Source organism: Petaurus breviceps, unplaced genomic scaffold (assembly GCF_028583685.1).
Source record: "Petaurus breviceps papuanus isolate PSGF00001 unplaced genomic scaffold, PetGlider_PUasm1.0 171, whole genome shotgun sequence".
NCBI lineage: Eukaryota > Metazoa > Chordata > Mammalia > Diprotodontia > Petauridae > Petaurus > Petaurus breviceps.
Genome location: NW_027185754.1, coordinates 18,821,201 through 18,841,481, shown reverse-complemented (window position 1 = coordinate 18,841,481; position 20,281 = coordinate 18,821,201). Strand labels below are relative to the sequence as shown.

Sequence of the window (20,281 nt, the reverse complement as noted above, 5' to 3'; positions counted from 1 at the left end):
TATATTCAGCCCTGTCCTCTAGCCCCAGCACTAGTCCCACATTTCCAAATGCTTGCTGGACTTTTTCACATGGATGCACTGCTAACATCTCAAACTCACCATATACATAAGTGGATTTGTTATATTCTACCTATCCTCTCCTGTTTCTCTTCTTGACTTTCCTAAAGTTTTAATGGCACAATTCTCCCAGTCACCTGAGCTTGAAACTTTGTTATCTTTATTAGCTTCCTTTTTTTCAGAGTCTCCTCCTTTTCCTATCTAATCACTAAGACGGGCCGATTATTTTTTCCAGAATTCTCCCAAATCTGCTATCAACCTAGATGAGATTGTTATTACTTCATACGGGACAACAGCAAGAGTTTTCTAAATGGACAATTGTTGATATCACTATATTCTCTTCCCTCTTATTCATTTTGTACAATGCTGCTCAATTAATCTTACTCTATCATCATTTTAAATATAACACTACTCTGCTAAAGAAACCTTAATGGCTCCCTCCCTACAGTATAAATTTCAAACTCCTAAGCCTGTTATTCAAAACTCTATGACATGACCCTAATTAACCTTTTTAACCTTCTCTTTTCACTCTCATATATTAACATTACATTAAGGTCAAACTATACTGCTTATCTTCTCCCAAATACACATCATTCATTCCCATTCCATGTCTTTCTTTGTGCTGATGATCACTTTGCCTATAATCAATAGCCCACCCCCAACTACACTCTTTATTAGAACTCTTTCTACCCTTTAAGGCCCAGATTAAATGACACATTTTTTTATAATGCCTTTCCTGATCACCTCAGCTCAAAGTGGTGCCTCTCTGCCCCCAAACTCCTACAGCATTTGGACTGCATAAGACTGAAGGCATTTAACACATACCACTTTGGATGATGGATATTTCTGTTTGTATGTTTTACCCTCCCATGTTAGGCTATAAACTCCTTGACAACAAAGGCTCTATGTAGCCCTCAGAGGATGGCATGCAGCACAAAATAAGGACTTAAAGCCCTGTTGAAAGAACATATGACTGAGCTTTAGAGCAAGAACTCTGTCCTTTATTTTGGTCACACAGCAATATATTTTTCTTATTTTCTGTTTCTCAGCTGTGATCTAAAGAGCTAAGATTGTTAGATAAGGTCATTTAAAACTAATATGTTACTATAAAGCACATAGTGTGCATTTAATACATCTTCTTTGACTGAAAACAGATTTTTTAAGTGGTTACTTAAAAAACATGCTAAGCATCCCATTTCTATCTTGAAAATTACAGTGAGAACAGAATATTAATGAACCTACACAATACCTCTGATCCTTCAGAACCAGTAGGGGGTAAAGCACAACCGTAGATTTTTACTCCAGGAACTATAAAAGACATTTGAAAACAGTTAGTCACGTAACATTAAAAGAGATTGTCAGTTATTCCAGTAAATCATTATTTTTAAAAGAACTCATTAATATCCTTTTAAAAGGTATGTGATAAACTTTCAACAGTAATACAAGTATTGAGTATACACCTCAAGGAGATAAAAAACAGAAAAATCTCATACACACCAAAGAATTAAAAGCAGCACTTTTGTGGTAACAAACAACTAGAAACAAAACAGATGTTCACTGACTGGGTAATGGCTAAACAAACTGTGGCACATCAAAGTACTAAACTATGACTGGGGCTTATGAAATGGTGACTATCAAGAATTCAGAGAAGTACATAAAGATTTATTATTAACTGATGTAGAAATCAAGGAGACAATATTCATGACTGTAAAATGGAAATGGAAAATAACAAAAAAGTGAATGATTTGGGATTATAATGATAACACTTGGTTCTGGAAACAAATTAAGAAAATGCACCTTTCTCTTGCTGAAAAGGTGAGAGACTCTGGGCATAGACTACTGCATATACTGTCAGACATAATAAACATTCATTAGTTTTGCTGAACTTATTTTTTTCTCTCTTCTTTAATGTTATAAGGGATGATTCACTGGGTAGGGGGAACAGATATATCTGATTTTGAATGTGATAGAAACAAACTGCATCAATGAAAATAATGTAAAATGAACAATAATTAAATAAAAAGACCCATGGAGGAAATGAATGATAGCCTCCCAAAAAGAGGGAAAGGCATAGCCACAAAAATATTTATAGCAGTATTTTACTGGGCAGCAAAGTGGGTGCCCACTGACTGTAGGATGGCTAAACAAATTGTGATATATGAACATAATAGAACAATATATTACCATAGAAAACAACAAATATGAAAAAAACAAAAACTTGGGAAGGCATATACAAACTGATGTAGAGCAAAGTAAACAGAACCAAGAAAACCATCTATACACATAGCCACAATAATGTAGTGGAAAATACTGAAAAACATCAGAACTCTGGCCAATGCAGTGACCAATTTTGACTTCAGAAGATTGACTGTGAAACATTTTGCCCTCTTTCCAGTAAAAGAGTAAAGGATTGACAACAGACCAGAATGCAGTATGCATTTTCAAAGCTGGTCCTTATGTTGGCATTTATTTTGCTTGATAGCTCCCTTTTGTTAAAAAGGAATGTAACACTGGGAAGTGAAAACAATGCAAAAACCTTCAATAAAATATTCATTTTTAAAAAATATACATAGTGAATACAACAATATACTATATAAAGGGGAAAAGGTCCATAGGTTATATAACTTGTATAATGTGACTGGTAGGATTGTAGAGACCTCAGTGCTTGTTACTAGAACAAGAAGCAACAATTCACATAGTTATCTAAACTTTAGAGTTTACAAAGTGTTCCTTTATAACAGTTCTATGAGACAGGCAGATGAGTAATATGAGCATTACCACCATCACTTTACAGATAAGAACACTTAAGCTCAGAAGGATTAAGTGATTTGTCCTGGGTCACAAAGCAAGTTAGTGTCATATGGGATTTGATATGATATCTCTCCTGACACTGTCATTCATTCACTCAACATTTATTAAGCACCTGCCATGTGCAATGCTAGATGCTGGTCCTACAAAGACAAAAATTGACCCAGTCCCTCAAGGACAACCAAACTCAAAGAATATAACACAAAACACTCAAGTATAAGACAAAGTAAGACATCACATGGGTAAAGGATCCATAAAAAGTGCTCTCTTCCCATGATCCTAAATCACACCAGAGTTTCTGCAGTAGAGACATGGGATGAATTCCTCCAGTCAAGCCTTTACTGAGCACATTTGCTAGGTACTATGGAGGAAACAATGTTTAAAGCATGGTTTCAGCCCCTGAGAAACATCTACCCTACAAAACTAACATACATCAATTAGAAAATAGTAGGGCTCTTCCCTCCCTTCACTGCAAAGGTGGGGGAGCAGATGGGACACAACTATATATGTTGCTGATTTTTTAAAATCTTTTTTTTAATCTCTTATAAGGGAAGATTTACTGAGCCGAGGAGGAGGGGGTTATATTTGGAAATTAATTTGATATGAAACAAAAAGTAGCAATAAAAAAAAGATAAAAGGGCAATGGTCTTAAATTTTGTATTAGCAGTACTTGTTATATGGAATGATGAATGTGAATTATTCAGGGAAACTTGGGATAGATTTATAAAGTGATTCAGAATAAGGAAAAAAAAAAGCAGGGTCAACTGAACAATATTCAGGGACAGCTACGTAGTGCAGAGGATAAAGCACCAGTCCAGGGATCAAGAGGAGCTCAGTTCAGATCCAGCTTCAGACACTTACTAGCTGTGTGATCCTGGGCAAGTTGCTTAATCTCAACTGCCTCCAAAAACAAACAAAAAAAGAAAAATATTCACAATAACTGTGACGATGTAAATGAAAACAACACTAAATGGCAACAAGTCTCAGATCAAATACAATGGACAACAATCAAACCAAATTATTAAAATCAAAGTACACATTCTTTCCTTCTGTTAACAAAATAGCATGTGGCTAAAGCAAAAAGTGACATGTTACTATAAACTGCAACCACTCTTTTAGCCGGGGTTTGTCTTAGTGTGTTCAGGAAATATACTTTATCAGAGGTTATCTGGAGGTAGGGGAAGAGATGTCTGTTGTGTCAAAACAAACTTTATCAAATAAAAATCAACAATAGTGACTAAAGGAATTCTGAAAAAAAAAAACAGGCAGACAAGCTAGTCAGAAAAGAACTCACAAGAGAGTAGGACTTGAGCTGGGTTTTGAAGAATATGCCTAAGGAAAGGTGGTAAATTCTAGGTTAGTGACTGCATGAACAAAAGCAGATAGATACAAACATAACCCATTTAAGATAGAATAAGGAGACAAGTCTATCTCTAAAGAAAGGTATGTGTTCAGTTGAAGTGGATAATAAGACTATACAGATATAATTTGATTATGGAAGGCCTTCAATGTACAGCAGAGAAATTTATACTTGATATAGTAAGAGCTTTTTAAGAGCTTTCAATCCTTGAATAGAAGTGACATTTTAGAAAGCAAGTTTTTGGAAGATAAATATGGTTAACAGCATTCATGATGAGTTAAGAGGCAGGGTAGAGATCTGAGGTAAGAAAATCAACAAAGAAACTATTTTAGTAATCCTTGTATACGGGATAAGATATTAGTCTGGTGGTAAAAGGTATAGAATGGAACAGATGAGAAACTACCATTTTCCCATTTGCCCTGGCTCAAAAATGCTCCTGTACACAGCAGAGGTTTACTAAATACTCACTGAACTGAATCCTTGATTCTTATTTCCTCTTTCCCCAGTTCCAGTTACCAAGACCTACCAACTGCCCTGTTGAAAATATTTTTTCATATTCCTAACATAAAATAAAAGCAGAAAGATCAGGACAGAGAATTAAGATATACCCACTATTAGAATATAATTGAATAATTTTTTTTTAATTTCTTACACGTCTAAAGCCCAGGGATAGGACCTAGAGATATAAAGATGAAACACGACATAATCCTTGCATTCAAGGAATTTATGATCTAGTAGAGAATATGAGAGATATAGATAACTAACTTCAATAAGAAACTGAATAAATTAGGAAACAAAAAGAAGGGGAGTCACCATGTTCCTAAAGGTAGAATTGAGCAAGTACAGTCCTAAGGAAGATGAGTTTCATAAAGTGGGTAGTCGCAGTGTCAAATGCTATAGAAAGATTAAAAATCAGAAGAAAAAAAGGCATTGAATATGGCAGGAAGGTGGTCACCGGTAACTTTCAAGAAAATACAATACTTGAAGAAGCCAAATTAAGTGAATAAATGGGGCGGCTAGGTGGCACAGTGGATAGAATACCAGGCCTAGAGTCAGGAAGACCTGAGCTCAAATCTGGTCATAGATATTTACTGTGTTACCCTGGACAAGTCACTTATGCCTCTTTGCCTCAGTTTCCTCATCTGTAAAATGAACTGGAGAAAGAAACAGCAAACCACTCTAATATCTTTGCCAAGAAAACCCTAAATGGGATCACAAAAAGTTGGACACAACTGAAACGACTGAACAAAAGTGAGTAAACAGAAAACTGAACTAATGGGTGTAAAGGAAGTAAAAGGAAGTAGAAAGAAGAGATTATTTTTCAAAATAAGGTTAAGGGAGAGCCAAGCATTTCTGAGGGCAGAAGGGAAATATTCTATGGCAAAAGGAATAGCAAATATTCTCAGAAACATAGGATTAAGATTCCAAGAGAGACAAGAAGAGTTGAGATCCATGGTATAGGTAGAAGCATTAGTTTTATAAAGAAGACAAAGACTAAGGGAATAATTGTATGGCCAGTCCTGTTCTTCACACTGAGGTGAAGAGCAGGACTAAGAAGGCATTCATGATGAATGGTCTCAGTTGTTCTCTGTAAAGGAGTCAAAGTTACCCCTTGAGAATGAGAGCATGAGAGAAACAAATGGCTTAAAAAGAAAGACAAGTAACTGATGTGGGAAGTTTGATAGTAAGTTTGTCAATAAAAGATGAATTAAAGGGACTGAGGAGCAGCAGTGAGGGACAGACCAAAGTCTGAAAGCATGAATTTCTAATGAGTCACTTCTACATGTTTTTATCTTCCTCCAACAACATTCTGTGGATGTGAGGCAGGAGGAGAGAGTCACTGGAGGTGATCCAGGACTGAGGACTGTTGTATCAGTGAACAAAGACAGGTACTTTGAAATGGATGGTTCCCTTAGGCTTAGTCTGTGGCCATAGTATAGTAACTAGACTATAAAGGGACAGAACCTCAACCTCATTAGCTATTTCTCTAACTCTTCTGAAATGACTAGGTGATTGGAATGAACTTAATAATAAACATACACACCAGGTTTTTGCCTTCGTGGCTTTCTCTTTACTCGAGGACCAACTCCTTGTCCTTCCTTCCAACCCATTTTTCGTAACAATTCAAAGCCAATGGATAATCTAAAAGGAATAAATATTACATAGTGATTTAAACAGAGAAATCCTATAGACAAGATACAAAAAGTTATAAAGGCAGAAGTGCTACAAGAAGAAGTAAACATTCAGTGAAAAATTCTACTCACTTTGCTGGTGCTATTAGATCATCTAGTACAGTGGCTCCAGGAATAGGTGCAGCAGCAGCAGCCAACTGCCTGGCCTTTTCTCTAATTCTATCTTTGGTTTTAGAAGCAAAATCATCTGTGGTTACAATTGCCTTCGGCGCGATCCCAAATTCACTAAGATCCTTTAAAAAAAAAAACCAACTCCTTTTTGATATTGGATTATAAAACAGACTTGAGCTCTACAAAACAACAAGATTTTTGGATGAAATTTGAGAACTAAAAATAGTGTGAGATACAAAAACTCAAATACATAGCATTATGAATATATACATCTATAAAGCAGAGCCTCACAGACACCAATGGACATCAATAGACAATACTTTATTTATCTTTAAACTTCTTAAAAAGAGATCTTAAAATAAAAAATTATTTTGAGCCATACAGAACCTAACACGGAGTACATATTTTGTTAAAGCTTCTTAGAAATTATAGTTTTGCAAACCTACCTCTTCATCCATAAAATCCTCGGGACCAAGAACAGTTTTATCTGCTCTGTTTTGTCTTGAAGATATAAAGGTAGAGGGTGTCCACCCTTGAAAAATAAAAGTTAAAAATTAATTTATCTAAATTTAAGAGCCAAAAATAAATACAACTCATAAATAACTTATAATTATGCAGCATCTTACAAAAAGTTTGCCTCATAACACTCCAATCAGGTAGATGCTACAAACATCATTAATCCCCAATTTCCAGGCACAGAAGTTAAGGCCCAAAGAATTTATGTGACTTACTCAAAGGCACAGAGTTATTAATGCTAAAGCCAGGAGTCAAACCCATACCTTCCATTACTTTCTCTAAAATATCATTATTCTGTAAATGAAGCCATTTCAAATATGAATTGTAAACAAAGGAAAAAAACAAAATAGATTACCTCTGAAGATATGCTTACCATTCAAGCACTTAAAAACTGCTATAGAAGTAATAAAAACTTAAAATACAAGTTTTTTTTAAATGTTATATGGTACTGACATGGCTGAAAATATTAAGATCTCATAGTTGGATCCACAAGGAGCAAGGTCTTACCCTCTTTTGAGCCAACAGTATTGAAGTACCCGGCAGAGAAACCTCCACTAAAGGCTCCATGGAATCTCTTGTATCTTCCTTTTTCATCTCTAACTGTCTGATCCTGAATGGGAAGTGGTTTCTTTGGTCTTTCACCTATGTAAGACATACAAGCACACACACATACACATACATACACACATACACACACATAAACACACACATACACACACACAGTAAAAGGAAAAAGAAGAGGGAGAAAGAAAAGTCATTCAAAGAAAATAAACCTAAATTTCTTCCAATTTCAGATGACAATTATATACCAGAAGGAACAAGTTACCTTTCCTAAAATTTTATCATTTTTAGGATTTGCTTTATCAAGCTTTTTTCTACTCTAGGAGTTAGATATAGGTATAGTATGTTTTAGAGAATATATATGTTCTAACAAAGTTAAATGTCAACCAAAAATCACTAAGTACCTATTATGTACCACACTATGTGCAAGGCTCTGGGAATATAAATGACAAAACAAATCCCTATTTTCCAATTAAGTGCCATGTAAGTTATATTACATAGAGAGAAAACCCCAATAAAATAAGTTACAATGATTTGGTGAAGAAGGGGTAAAGATGGACTTCCCCATAACACATTCCATTTTATAATTGTGTTTATTTTACAGTAGTCATTCCTTGTACTTTCAACTCTGTAGCTTTTTTCTAAGTTCCCAATCTTCCCCCTGCTATTGCTCCACTTTTTAGATCACAGTGATATCCTCTTGTTCTCGAAGATCCCACAAGTGCAGTCATTGTTACTAGACTTTAGCTCTCTTCTTTCACCTTTGTTCTAGGTATATAGAACGTCCTAAAGAAGACTGAAATCACATAACCAGCAAGGACCATCTAACACTGGATCACAGATGTGGAAGCAGAAGCAACCTTAAGGGCTATCAAATACAACCCCCTCATTTTACAGCTGAGTAATCTCAGGCACAGACAGATCAAATGACTTTCCCAGCATCACACAGCTACTAAGTATCTGAGTTTAGAGTTGAACCCTGGTCTTCCTGAGCGCAAAATCTAACATCCTATCTATTATGCTATGACTTTAACCCTCTACATATCACGGCCAAGTCTGAAATTAAGTAATTTTCAATGCAGCAAGATAAATCAACTGTCTCTGTATCCATTCCAGAAGTTCAAAATTCTCCAACTGAGTTTGCTTAAAATAAGGGTTGTCACTAAAGATGGCAGCTAGAAGGCACAGCAGATACAGTGCCAGTTCTGCAGTACGGAAAACTCAAGTTCCTGAGTTCAAATCTGGTGTCAGATACTTACTAGCTGTGTGATCCTGAGCAAGTCACTTAACTCTATTTGCCTCAGTTTCCTCATCTGTAAAAAGGGTTGGAGAAGGAAATGATAAGCCACTCTAGTATCTTCTCCAAGAAAACCCCAAATGGAGTCATGAAGAGTTTGACATGACTGAAAAAATAACTAAACAACAATTGTGTTTAAAGATTAAGGTCTGAAAACCAAGAATCACCTACCCAGCAAAACTAAGTGTAATCAATGAGGGGGAAATTGGCATTCAAAGACCTAGAGGAATTTAATGCATTCCTAAGAAAAAAGAGCTAAATAGAAAAATTGACTTTCAAATACAAGACTCAAGAGAAGCATGAAAAGGTAAACAGGAAAGAGAAATCATAAGGGATTTAGTAAACTTGAACTGTTTGCATTCCTTCATGGAAAGATGACATTTGTCATGATCATGAGATCTTTCCCATTATTAGGGTAGTTGAAGGGACTATATATATAGACAGATGGCACAGGATGAGTTGACTACGAAGGGATGATATCTAAAAAATAAAATTAAGGGGCGAGAGAGGAATGTAGTGGGAGAAGGAGAAAGGGAGAGGTAGAATGGGGTAAATTATCTCACATAAAAGTGGCAATAAAAAACTTTTACAGAGGAGGGAAAGAGCAGGGAGGTTAAGAGGGAATTAGTGAACCTTACTCTCATCAGATATGGTTTAAGGAAGGAATAACATACACAGTCAATTGGGTATGCAAATCTATTTTACAGTCAATTGTGGGGGGGGGAAGGGACAGGAGGGTGAGGGGTGGGGCAATAGAAGGGAAGGAAGATTGGGGGAGGGGGTAATCAGAAGCAAACACTTTTGAGGAGACTCAGGGTGAAAGGAGAGAATTAGAATAAATGGGGGACAGGATAGGATGGAGGGAAATATAGTTAGTCTTTCACAACATTACTATTACAGAAGTGTTTTGCATGAATAAACATGTATAACCTATATCAAATTGCCTGTCTTCTCAGTAAGGGTGGGTGGGAAGGGAGGAAGGGAGAGAATTTGGAACTCAGAGTTTTAAAAATGAATGTTAAAAATTGTTTTTACATGTAACTGAGAAATAAGATACACAGGCAATGGGGTATAGAAATCTATCTTACCCTACAGGAAAATAGAAGTAGAAGCAGATAAGAGAAAGGAGGGGTTAACAGAAGGGAGGGCAGACTGCGGGAAGGGGTAATCAGCAAAACACTTTTGAGGACGGACAGGGTGAAAGGAGAGAGAGAATAAAATAAATGGGAGTATAGAGGAAATAGGATGGAAGAAAATACAGGTAGCAATAGTAACTGTGAAAAAAATTTTGAGGCAAAAAAAACAAACAAACCTAGAAAGACTTACATGGGTTGATGCAAAGTGAAATGCAATGGGTACAAAGTAACAGCAATATTGTAGGATGATCAGCTGTGAATGACTTAGCTATTCTCAGCAATACAACCATCCATGACAATTCAGAAGGATTTAGGATGAAAAATGCTATCCACCTCCATAGAAAAAAACTGATGGTATCTAAATATAGATTGAGGCAATTTTTTTATTTTACTTATTTTTCTTGACTTTTTTTTAATCTAGATTTTCTTTCGCAACATGACTATTATGGATATGTTTTGCATGACTATACATATATAACTTATATGGAATTGCTTGCCTTCTCAATGGGGAGCGGGGTGAAGAGGGAGGAAAGGAGAGAATGTGGAACTCAAAGTTTTAAAAACGAATGTTAAAAATTGTTGTTTACATGTAACTAGGGGAAAATTAAATAATATTAAAAAAAAAAGATTAGGATCTGGGTAACACACCAAGTTTGCTATCCAAAGCAAAGACAAACCTAGTTAAGTATAGAGAAGTTAATCATAAGTAAAATGGCAATTACATGGAAGATTACTTGGTCATGGAAATTCAAGAAATAAAAAATAATTTTTAAAATGGCCTTCAGATAGTGATAAAGAAGGGAAAGGATACAAAGAACCACACAGTTCCCAGATCATCTAGAAACCTTAACTTGACAGCACATATTCTAAGTGTCAATTCAGAATTAGTTATTCCAATAACCAATGAATTAACACGGAAAAAAATGTCTGTTAATTTTTTTAAATAAATGAAGTCAGAAAGTTAAAGAAAGTTGCAGCCAAAGAAAAGACTCTCTTTGGAGAGGTAAAAAAGTCAGCAGACTTAATCTCATAGTATGCTCTATGGCAAAAAGAAACAGTATTTCACAGGTCACTTGGTCACCTGGTATTGCAATGCTTAAGATGAAAAGAAGCAAACATGTCACCACAAAAATCATTTCAGCTTTATAGCAACATTTGTTGTAGGAGATGGGAAGACAAAGAAATTCTACAAGGAATTTTATCAGATCCCCCAAATCAAGTAAACATATATAAAGTAAAACAAAAGTGAGTACATGATGGGAGAAGATGATAAATATGTTGGAAACCTGGCTCAGGATTAGAAATCAAAGGGGTCAAATGCTGGTAGCCCCTGAATACCTCCTTCAAGGAGAGAAAGGAAGAACTAGACAAAGTAAGCATCAAATAATAAAACCCTCCAAAATGAAACTGATTATAATTTTGACAGAAAACTACTGGTTACTGACATCCCTGAATCAGTCATTTGTGGTACTGTCAGAACAATGACCTCTTACAGCAAAAAAATAAAATCAATATCAAATAAGAAAAAATAAAAATGAAAAAATATATGGCTACAACAGAGCTGGGATTCCAATGTAAGTCTCACAACACTTGGCCTAGAAGTATTTCCATTTTACCATGACAATACAAATTTGCTTGAGTGGGAACTTAATAAAGGCTTCATGAAAAAGGGAGTATTTGAGCTGGGCTTGGAAAGATACAAAGGTACAGGTAGCAGGGGAAGGATATTCCTGATGAAACAAAGAATATGAGAGCAAATGCAGGGATGCAGAAAAGGTCAAGGGAAAATAGGAAATAATTCACTTTAATTGTAGTACAGGGGAAGAGTGAGAAATAAGGCTGAAAAAGTAGACTAGAAAAAAACAACTTAAGGAGTATGTATCTATTATGTAAAAATGAGGAACCAATGAATATTTTTAAGAAGTCATAAAATTGAAATAGAACTTTTTAAGAAGATTAATCTTATAGCAGTATGAAGGGTGGTTTGGAAGGGGGAGTCAATTTTATGAAAAGTGGAGATAGCGAGGGGGGCATTGACAATAGAGTGCAGAATTTGAAATCTGGAAGATCTGAGTTCAAATCCTGTCTTAGATATTCACTTAATTCTGTGATTCAGGGCAAATCAAATCAACCTCTCCTCTCTAGAGTTTCCTTATCTGTATCATGAGACTAAAGACAGTACCCAGCACTTGGATAGTTGTGAAGATCAAAGGAGACAATGATATGCAAACCTTAAAGTGCAATATAAATGCTATCTATTTTAAGTGGAAAAACAAAAAGAAAAGATAGTCTGAAAGGAAAGATAATGAATGCTACTGCTTCCTCCCATCCCTATAAGGATTCTAAGATAGTATGGCAATTTTTTAGGTTTAAGAGTAATTCTCAATCAATAAATGTTTATCAAAAGTTTAGCTTTGAAATATCAATCAGACTTAAGAGGCCTTCATCTAACTACATTCATCTAACCTGTCCCTAAAACTTCAAAGCTAGGAGTTAAAGTAGTTATCTTTCCAATGTGTTATTACTTTTTGTAATCCTCCTAGTACTTTTAAACTTCAAAGTGTTTAGAAAATACTAATTAATCTTCAAACTTCTGAAGCAATTAAGTTATGTAGCCTCTTCTAGGCCAGAGAGGAAGTACAACTACAAATCTGCTTTCCAATTTAATATTATGGTTAGTACTGAAAAGTCCCATCTCCTATAAGATTTTCTTAGTCACATACTAAAGAAAGGATGAAGAAAATATAAAGCAAATGGTATAGTTGCTGCTTACATCACTTTTCATGCTTCATGAGCAAGCAAATTAGGGATAATAAATAAAAAAGATTACATAAGCATCTAAGAAATATTAAAGTGCAATAATGTTAGTCTTCATATTCCATGTGCCATCTCTGCCTATTCAAGTCCTACCCAACTTTAATCCAATCTAATCCCATAAACATTTATTATGTGCTTACTACAGACAAGGCACTGAGGTATATGTGCTGGAAGTAAAAAAGATAAACTTAAAAACAGTTCCTCCTTTAAATGGCTCACTTTTGACTGAGGAGATATAACATTTACAGAGTGAATACAAGATAATTTAGAGGAGGGAGCGACCAACAACTAGGAGAATCAAAAAAGGATTCCCATTCTTCCTGTGGTGGTTTGTGAGCTGAGTTCTGATGGAAGCTAAGGATTTCAAGAGACAGAGGTAAAGAGAAATCCTAAATGTTATGTGGAATGAGTAATGTGAAGAAACAGAAGAAAATAAGAGAATAACAAGAAATCTCTTCAAGAAAATGAGAGCTATTAAGGAAAAGTCATAAAAAATGGACATGATAAAAGATTAAAATCATAGGGATTTAACAGAAGCAGAAGAGATTAAGAGGTGGCAATAATACAGAAAAGAATTATACAAGATCTTAACATCACTGATAACCAAAATGGTGTGGTTACTGATCTAGAGCCAGACATCCTGGAGAATAAAGTTAAATGGTCCTTAAGAAGCATTGGTTAACAATAAGGTTAGTGGAGATGATGAAATTCCAGCTAAACTACTTAAAACCCTAAAAGATGATCCTAATAAAGTGCTGTATTCAACATGCTAGGAAATTTGGAAAACTCAGTATTGGAAAAGATCAGTATATGTTCCAATCCTAAAGAAGGGCAAGGTCAAAGAATGGTCAAATTACTGAACGGATGAGCCCACTTCACATACCAGCAAGGTCATGCTTAAGATTCTGCAAGTTAGGCTTCAGCAATATGTGAACTGAGAATTACCAGAAGAGTAGGCTGGTTTTCAAGGAGGCTAAAGAACTAGTGACCAAATTACCAACATTCACTGGACTATGAAGAAAGTAAGGGAGTTCCAGAAAAATATCTACTTCTGCTTTATTGACTACACTAAAGCCTCTGACTATGTGGATCACAACAAAAAGGGAAGTCCTCAAAGAGATGGGAATATCAGATCATATTACTTATCTTGTGAGGAACTTCTATATGTGCCAAGAAGTAACAGCTAGAATGGAACATGGAATAACTGATTGGTTTAAGATTGGAAAAGAAAAACAACAAGGCTGTATGCTGTCACCTTATTTATTTAACTTTTATGTAGAAACATATCATGTGAAATGCCAGGCTAGACGAATCAAAAGCTGAAATTAAGGGTGCCTAGAGAAATAACAACAATCTCAGAACTGCAGACAATACCACTCCAATAGCAGAAAGTGAAGAGGAAATAAGCCTTTTGATGAAGGTGAAAGAGCAAAGTGTAAAAAGCTGGCTTGAAGTTTAAAATAAAAAAAAAAAACGAAGATCTTGCAAATTTGTCCCATCACTTCCTGGCAATAGAGGGAGAAGCAATGTCAGCTTTTACATTCTTAGGCTCAAAGATCACTGCAGATGGCAACTGTAGCCATGAAATTAAAAGATATTGCTCCTTAGAAGGAAAGTTATGGCAAATATGGACAGCCTACTAGAAAGCACAGACATCACTTTGCAGACAAAGGTCTGTATCGTGAAAGCTATAGTTTTTCCCATAGCAATGCATGACTATGACAGTTTAACTATGAGGAAAGCTGAATGCCAAAGAATTGAGGCTTTTGAACTATGGTGCTGGAAAAGATTCTGAGATTCCCTTGAACAACAAAGAGATCAGGCTATTCACTGGAAGGTCAAATACTGAAGTTGAAGCTTAGATACTTTGGTCACATAATGAGAAGATGGGACTCATTGGAAAAGACTCTGATATTGGAAAAAGACTGAAGGCAAAAGGAAAAGGTGGGGAGGGGGAGGGGGGCAACTAGGTGGCACAGTGAATAAAGCACCGGCCCTGGAGTCAGGAGGACCTGAGTTCAAATCTGGCCTCAGACATTTAACACAAAAAACTAGCCATGTGACCTTGGGCAAGTCACTTAACCCCAATTGCCCTGCTTTCCCCCTCCGAAAAAGAAAAAAAAAGGAAAAGGGGACAGCAGGAGATGAGATGGATAATAGATAGAATCATAGTAACAAGGAACATGAACTTGGACAGACTTCCAGAGATAGTAGAGGATAGAAGGTGTGCTATGGTCCGTGGGATCACAAAGAGTGCCACATGACTGAACAACAATGGTGCTGCTGCTGCTATTGCTGCTACTCCTAAGACAGCCTATTACATCTCTTTTTCCCCCCAAGATGAAACCTGTGAGATGAGAATCAATGAGTAAGAAATTAAAATCTTGTAATTCATAGTTTTATTCAAGTGTTCAGTCACCTATCAGACTGGCTAATATGACAAAAAAGGAAAATGATAAATGTTGGAGGGGATGTGAGGAAAACTGGGACACCAGCACACTGTCGATGGAGTTGTGAAAGAATCCTACCATTCTGGAGAGTAGTTTGAAACTATGACCAAAGGGCTATAAAACTGTGTATATCCTTTGATCCAACAATACCATTGCTAGGTCTGTATCCCAAAAAGATTTTTAAAAACAAAGAGAAAAGAAGAAGAATCTATTTGTACAAAAAATATTTATAGCAGCTCTTTTTGTGGGGATAAAAAATTGGAAATGGAGGGAATACCCATTAATTGGGGAATGGTTGAACAAGTTGTGGTATATTGATTGGAATGGAATATCATTGTGCTATAAGAAATGATGAGCAGAATGATTTCAGAAAAACCTGGAAAGATGTACATGAACTGATACAAAGTGAAGTGAGCAGAACTAGAAGAACACTGTACACAGTAACAACAATATTGTACAATGAAGAACTGTCAGTGCCATGGCTAATCTCAGAAATAAAAAGATCTAAGAAGATCCTGAAAGACACAGGATAAAAGATGCTATCTGCCTCCAGAGACAGAACTGATTGTCTGAATACAGACTGAAGCATACTAATTTTCACTTTCTTTTTTTGTTCAAGGCTTCTTGTACAAAATAACTAATATGGAAATGCTTTACAGAACTGCACACATATAATCTATATCGAATTACTTACTGTACCAAGGATAGGGGATGGGAGGGAGTGATATAATTTGGAATTCAAAACATTTTTTTAAAAGAATGTTAAAAATAGTTTTTACATGTAATTGGGAGGAAAATTTAAAAATAAATGCCTAGTTGGGTTGTTTCTCGTTTGTTTGCTTATGATTTGGTTCAACAAGTAGTAAATGTGCTTAATGTGACCAGTATTGCCCTATGCAATATTTGATAAGGTTTTTAACTTTCAAAAAGTTTTCAGTCTATTACTACTATTAGTAATAGTACTAGTAGTGGTGGTAGCAGTAGCAGATACTAGTAGTCACTTAATATTAAATGCTTGTTGACAATGTCTCATCGCCCTGCTGGGATGAAAATCCCAGGATGTTTTCCCTAAATACCTGGATTTATCTTCGGTCTCTTTCACCCAATGTCACTGATGGAAATTACCAAGAACAATCACTGAATGTATTAGGAGACCGAGGCAGAGAGAAATGAGGGAGCTCATCTCGAACTTCGGGTGCTCCTACCATCACTGAATCTTAATATAATTTTAAAATATCTAAGAGTTGCGTAATAAACAGTGACACAGAGGCAGTGTACCCAAAGCGTCAGAGGAGATTTAGCCTATTAAAACTTAGAGCTGCCCTAAGACTCAAGAAAACTTTAGCCAGGGGGATTAAACAAACAAGAACAACCACCAAAACACAAAACCCCAAATCCAGCGCCTGACCTGAGCACCCATTCGTACCCACAGGGGAAGGAAAGGGGGAGGAGGGGGAGAGGGAGTAGGGGACCGCATCAAGGGAAGCAGGGCCGCAGGACCACTCTGGCCCAAGCCGGACGATACCTGCGTCCGCACGTACCGCGCTCAGGGGCACGGCCCCCTCCTCCCTCCAGGGGTCGCCGGGCTTAGGGAGGAGACCCCACTTTCCCCTCACCTCACGCCTCCAGGGGTCTCCCTCTCTCTTTCTCTCTATGGCTTAGGCTCACCCCCACCCAGGACCCCAACCCAAAGAAGCCTAAGTCCTACTCCCCGCCCCTTCTCGATCGACGATACTGTGCCCACCCCAATCTGAGCACCTTCTTCCAGGGGCTCAAGGCCGGTCCCATAGGTGACCAGATCATCTTCGCTGTCACTACCGCGGGAAGCCATCTTCCTCTTTCCTTGGCTCCGCCCTCCCACTCTAACCTACAGTGGCCTCTGAGGTCCAAAACTCTCATTTTCCCAAGCGCTTTTTTCTCTGTTCCTGGGTTCGATGTCTCAATTCTTGAGTAGTTCGTCCGCCCTGGAGGAGCTTCCAAGGACGCGTTTGCTTTGCTCCTTGGGAGGCTGGGACTCTGGTGACGGGCAAGCAGAGCGCCCCGGCCTGGCCGAGATCAATTGCAAAGCCTAAGATTTAGTGTTTTGGTCAATTTGAGAATCTTTGAGAAGCCAGAGTTGACCATATGGGTCTCATTTTTTTCCTCCCAAAAAATAACCATAGTGCAAGAGAGAGTGGAGACCTGAATTCTATCCCTGGCTCTTCCACTGAACTGACTTTCTTTTGTTTACTAATATCCCCAAAGGGATTTCTTCAGTGTGAATATTTTCTCCATTAACTTAGATCAGAACCCTTTTACATACTACCTTTAGTACCTTAGACTTTGCTTCAAAGTGTCAAATTCAATGGCCTTTTGAATCGTTTTCAATTTTTAATAGCTTAAAACAACAGAGATTTTTAAAAATTATTTCTCCATTTACCCAGGAACCATTGTCTTGGGATCTCCACAAGAAAGTGAGACAAGGAATGAGGAATTTCTTCAACTAATCCTGTATAGGCCCTGTGCTGTGTGTGTGTGTGTGTGTGTGTGTGTGTGTATGTGTGTGTTTGGGGCTGAAGGAGACAGTAGAGTCAGCAGGATACTAGGTTATCACTAGTCTTCATAATGCCAATCACAAAAGCAAACAAAAGATGGGCCTAAGGATAGAAGGTTTTACACCTACCTGCTCTCTCGTCCCAATCTCTTTGCAATCCCAAGCTCCTTTCTCTCCCTCTCCATGATAGTAAATATTTAAAATAGTTATTTTTAATAAAAAACATACTTTAATAAAATACATGTGTATAATAAAAACAAATCATTCTTTCAACAATCCCAAGTTGCTCTCCAACACAAAAACTGCTTTTTTTAGCATCAAAAATACATTGTCCTAAAAGTCTCTTAAGCTTTGAAAGCTTATTTGCATTGATTCTCTTTAAGCTTTGATAGCCCAAAAGTACACTAAGACTTTTTGGGACACACTGTATTATAAAACCAAACATGGTAATAAACAAAGCAAGCAATATTACTTTCTTATTATTCAAAATAATCTTTCTTGCAGCCTCCAATACATTTAATCGATCAACCCCCTATCAAAATTTATATTCCTACTTCACAAACCAAATGCTAAAGTGACAGTAACAAAGTCATCCTTCTCTAGAATCCTAGGCTGAAAGGAACAACTCTCTAAGCTGAAGCCTACAGAGGCTAAGTAGCTAGCCTCAAGTCATATATAGCTATTTAGTAGCAAAACTGTAGCTAAAACCCTTATTTTCTGTCTGCCCAGTGCAAATTGCATTCTACCACACTGTCTCCCTTTTGGACAAAGAGCTTTAATCCTAAAGCAAACAGGAATTCTGGCCAAAATGGTTACCTGAACACAGACGGGCTACATATCTATGCCAGTAAAAAACAAAACAAAAACATTTAGCACTTGATCAAGAATGATCAAGAAATCCAATGAGAAACCATAATAAGTGACTTGTTCTACTCTATATCTAGAAAAAAAAAGGTCAGTCAGTTGCCCATAAACAACAGTGGGCCACCAGGAAAGTCAGTACCAGCACAGGCAAAAAAGCCAGAAACATACAGACTGCAGGTCTCCAGGTAGCAAGGGTGGAAGGGCCTTGGAAAATTCCCAGGGTGATTGTAAGGGAGACAAAGCGATCTAGAGAAAGGATATTAAAAATCCTAGGAAGCATCAGAAACCAGTGTGTGGTACTAATCAATGTAAGCAGGGTCTGGATGAGGACACTCCAGAACTCTGGGGTCCCTGGAACACTATCCTAAGCATCATAAAGGTCCTGAACATATAGCACTCTGAACCTCAAATATCTTCTTTCATTTACTCATCGTCCAAGCTTTAGTTCCTGAATTGAGGCTTTAGGCTAAGGCCAGGCTTGGGGGCAGACTATTAAACCCTGCTTAGATCACTTGGATTCCCATCCTCACACCCTCTTCCCAGGGTTAGGTACCTCTATCTCAGCTGCCTCTTTTCTTGTTGTTGTTTTGGCACTGGAAGCAATTAGGGTTAAGTGTCTTGCCCAGGGTCACACAGTTGGTAAGTGTCTGATGCTGGATTTAAACTTAGATCCTCCTGACTGCAGAGCTGGTGCTCTATTCACTACATCACCTAGCTGCCCCCACCTCAGGTGCCTCTTGACTACTTCTGTGAGTCCCTTCTTCTATTGGAGAATTCTACTCAGAAGCTCCCTTTTTTGGAAGGGCCTCAGACTAGCCATTCCCTAATTCTTTGGATGTTATCACCATGTCCTTTCCCCTTCTCCTCTCTTGCTTTTCAGCTCCCCTTTTATGGAGGATGTAGAACATTAACTCCTAGAAGTCATGGACTGTCTTTCTTTTTGCTTATATCTGTATCCCCAACACTAAGTGCAAGTACCTGGCACTTGTACTAAATGCTTAATATGTGCCTGCTGACTGTTTGACTGAAGCAAAGACTGAAAGGGAAAAAAATGGATTCTCCACAAGTATTACATTAATACCTAGAAGAAATGAAGCAAGACTTTTTTTTTTAATGAAATAAAAGCTCTGGAGGAAAGAAGGGGAAGGAGAATAGTTTAGAAGTGAAAGTAGTAAACCTTACCCAATAACAGAACCCCTTAAAACTTGACTAGGAGAAATAGAAATCAGTGACTGAATGAGTAAGAAATATTAGAGGAAAATAAAAATACTGAAAAAATAAAAGAAAATATAAGATAATTGATATCAAAAACAACAGAACTAAAAAAAAAAATCAGGTCAAGGAAAGAGAATTTAAGAATTACTAGACTCCTTGAAATCCATGGTTTTAAAAAAGCATCCAGGGGTGGCTAGGTGGCATAGTGAATAGAGCACCTGCCCTGGAGCCAGGAGGACCAGAGTTCAAATCCAGCCTCAGGCACTTAACACAAAACTAGCCTGTGACCTTAGGCAAGTCACTTAACCCCAATTGCCCTACCTTCCCCCCTCCAAAAAGAAAAAAAAAGCACTTCCTTGTGACG

At 37.1% G+C, this 20,281-nt stretch overlaps 1 protein-coding gene across 1 annotated transcript in view; it reads right to left on the bottom strand.

Annotated features, from left to right (window-relative positions):
* The window catches only part of GPATCH1 (G-patch domain containing 1), a 50,967-nt gene extending 33,761 nt beyond the window's left edge, over window positions 1–17,206 (bottom strand). Inside the window, exons 1-6 of the mRNA XM_069082630.1 lie at window positions 17,064–17,206; window positions 7,552–7,686; window positions 6,975–7,060; window positions 6,490–6,650; window positions 6,270–6,367; window positions 1,307–1,365 (exon numbers count right to left, since the gene is read on the bottom strand). Of these exons, the coding sequence (XP_068938731.1) occupies window positions 1,307–1,365; window positions 6,270–6,367; window positions 6,490–6,650; window positions 6,975–7,060; window positions 7,552–7,686; window positions 17,064–17,136 (612 nt within the window). The 5' untranslated portion in view covers window positions 17,137–17,206. The remainder of the gene's footprint in view (window positions 1–1,306; window positions 1,366–6,269; window positions 6,368–6,489; window positions 6,651–6,974; window positions 7,061–7,551; window positions 7,687–17,063) is intronic.
* Window positions 17,207–20,281: the final 3,075 nt, after the last annotated feature.